This window comes from Quercus suber, unplaced genomic scaffold (assembly GCF_002906115.3).
Source record: "Quercus suber isolate HL8 unplaced genomic scaffold, Cork oak 2.0 scaffold_278, whole genome shotgun sequence".
Taxonomy (NCBI): domain Eukaryota; kingdom Viridiplantae; phylum Streptophyta; class Magnoliopsida; order Fagales; family Fagaceae; genus Quercus; species Quercus suber.
The window spans coordinates 596,535-599,611 of NW_027069734.1; the positions used below are offsets into that span (position 1 = coordinate 596,535).

A 3,077-nucleotide genomic window follows, 5' to 3' on the forward strand; every position below is an offset into this window, starting at 1 on the left:
ACCCATAATAATTGGGTTGGGTTGGATTTGGGTTAGAAGCAATTAGTTAAATGGGTTTTAATGGGTAAATGGATTTTATATACCTAACCCAATTATGCCCACCCTAAACCCACCCAAACCCACCCATTTGATACACCTATCACATATACTGTAAACCTAAGGAACCAACCAAAATGGTAGAGCCACAAAACTGCACAGACTAGTCACCCTGCCACCCAATGAATCAAGCAAGAAGAAGGGGACAATGAATCACCTAACTTAATTTGTGTCTAATAGAACTTATCGCTAGTTACCATGAAGAAATTTCTCTTCTATGCTTCCTCTAACCTACATCAACGTTCTTGCAATTCAAAAGTTCTAAAAAGGCACAGTACAGTGCACATTACACATCGCATGTGCTGTAACCTAGCAGGAGGGCCAAGTGACCTCTGTCAGCATGGCTGCACACATAACAATACTCAAGCAACACCAGAAGTATGACAAACAAGCAATATTATGCATAATGGGATAAATAATGTTAGAGAAGCACCAGTGACCTCAAAGTATATTCCATTTGGAAACATAAAGTAAACCATAATCACCATAAGCTCAAATTCATATAAAAAATAAAGGGAAGAAAATTGCAGATATCATAGAGCTCATAACACACACACACACACACACACACACAAAAGACACAAAAATCCATTGCAAACAAATGCTATTTTATTTCAATATCAAGATGATAAAATGAAACCCGTCAATCAGAATACCTCTGTGATCTATCAGTCATGGACTGTACAACACCTAAACTAAAAGAAACACCCTAAATAAAAGCAGCAACATGTGGGAAAAAAAAAACATAAGTTTCTTATACTCTGCCCTGCAACAAAATGCCCATCAATCACAGGACATCATTCTCTCTCATATGACAGAATCACGATAATGACAAATGCCAATGAGCACAAAGTTATCAAAATGAGTGAAACACATTCCAATAAAAATTAAGAAACTTCACCAGGCATTAATCTTCTTCTTCTCCTCCTTGTAATATTTAAAATACCACTTCACAAACTTCTTCAGCCCCGTCTCCAAATCAGTAGTGGGCCTATACCCAAGCTCCCGATGCGCCAAACTTATATTTGCGTGCGTAAACTTCACATCCCCATTTCTTGGCATTGGCAACACCAACCTCTTAGCCTTCACCTTCAAAAGCTTCTCCAATATATTCACAAGCTCGCTCACCGGCACTGGTGCCGTATTCCCCAAATTAAAAATCCTAAATTGCGCAGGACCCTTCTTCTTCCCACCACTTCCAGTACTCTTCTTCGCCGTATCCAACGCAGCCAAACAACCCTTCACAACATCATCAATGTATGTAAAATCTCTCGCCACACTACCATGATCCGCAGTCTCATATATCTTAATCACTTTCCCTTTAAGAATATCTCTAGTAAAAAAGAAATACGCCATGTCCGGTCGACCCCAAGGTCCATACACAGTGAAAAACCTTAACCCTGTAATAGAAAGACCGTATATATGATTATAAGTATGAGCAATTTCCTCACCGGCCTTTTTCGTTGCTGCGTAGAGACTCGCAGGTTGATCGGTCCGGTCTTTTTCTGAAAAGGGTACCTTAGAATTCAATCCATAGACAGAACTCGAGGAAGCCCAGACAATCGAAGGTTGTGGGTTCGCTGATTTGCAGACTTCGAGAAGATTAACGAGCCCAGCGATGTTGCTATGGATATAAGAGCTCGGGTTCTGCATAGCGTAGCGAACACCAGCTTGCGCTGCGAGGTGCATGACGTGTGTGAACGCAACGACATCGAAGAGCTTATGCAACAACGACTTGTCGTTTAAGTCTCCCTCGACGATGAAAACGCCATTCTTTTGGAGCTCCTTCTGGCGATTGCGCTTGAGGGTGGGTTCGTAGTAGAGGTTGAAGTTGTCGAGACCCAAAACCCCGTCGCCTCGTCGCTTCAGGGCCATGGAGACGTGGGTTCCGACGAAGCCGGCAGCGCCGGTGACGAGGACGGTCATGCCTGAGTCGGAGCGGCGTCGAGCCGAGCGAGTGACGTGGCGCTCCCAGTCGGAGCCGCCATAGGAGCCGAGAGATCGGCGGGGGTTGGAGGCAGAAGGAACCTGAGTCGGAGCGGCGTCGAGCCGAGCGAGTGACGTGGCGCTCCCAGTCGGAGCCGCCATAGGAGCCGAGAGATCGGCGGGGGTTGGAGGCAGAAGGAGAAGAGAGAAGGAAAAAGAAGCAGAGGATGGCTAAGAAGAAAGCGGAGTAGAAAGTGAATTTGGACAAGTTGTGGAAGCGGAGGCGGTGAATGTACGGCGAGGGTTTGTCCGGTTTGAACTTTCCAGGGGTGGAAGGTGTGTCATCAAGACTACCACTACTGCGGGAAAGCTGTGACATTGGGGAAAATGAATTCAATGGAAAACTAAAAACACCAACCAACCCCAAAAACCCTAACTTGTTTTCCTTTTTGGGGGATTTTTGGGATGGGAGTGTTTTTCCTGGGGTTTGGTTTTTTGGGTTTGAGAGAGAATTTGAATTTGATTTGGGGTGAGGGTGGGGTGTCAGTTTGGGGGTGTTTATCAGAAAAGGTCAGAAAAGGGGTGTTTTATAAGAGTAGGTGGTGCCGTGTAAGAGTAATAACTAATAAGTTTTGCTAATTTGGAGAAGAAATTATTTCCAAAATGATTAGCGAGGGAGGGCGATATGCCGGGTATTTTGTTAATTTCTTGGGACTTGCGACTTGGAGGGTACATCTTATCAATTCTTTTATTTAAAACTATATTGAAAACTTGGAAAGAAATCTGAAAAATTCTTTCTTAATTTTTATTTATTTATTATAGAAAGAAGTTGAAAATTCTATTAAAGAAAATTCATATAAGTTTTGGATTACAGCAAATACATATGATATATTTAACATGTCTAACAAGATTATGAGTAACAATTACCTTAAGTACAAACATAATAAAATGTTTAAAGGAATCTTCTTTCTTAATATCATACAGTTCTTCTAAAAATATATATATTATTATACATGAATTTTTGGTAAATCTAAAATGCATGATAGTTGAAGTCT

The 3,077-nt window shown here is 42.0% G+C and overlaps 1 protein-coding gene across 2 annotated transcripts; it reads right to left on the reverse strand.

Moving 5' to 3' along the window:
* Nucleotides 1–683: 683 nt before the first annotated feature.
* LOC112026716 (UDP-glucuronate 4-epimerase 4) lies at nucleotides 684–2,667 on the reverse strand. Of its 2 annotated transcripts, none has more exons than XM_065781783.1 (2): nucleotides 2,216–2,667; nucleotides 684–2,124 (listed from the first exon to the last, which is right to left on the reverse strand). In XM_065781783.1, exons 1-2 carry the CDS (start codon nucleotides 2,399–2,401, stop codon nucleotides 994–996), a joined length of 1,317 nt encoding a protein of 438 aa, XP_065637855.1. In that variant the 5' UTR covers nucleotides 2,402–2,667; the 3' UTR covers nucleotides 684–993. The 2 variants fall into 2 exon arrangements, with proteins under 2 accessions (XP_065637855.1, XP_065637854.1); XM_065781782.1 differs by having other exon boundaries at nucleotides 684–2,024; nucleotides 2,125–2,666.
* Nucleotides 2,668–3,077: the final 410 nt, after the last annotated feature.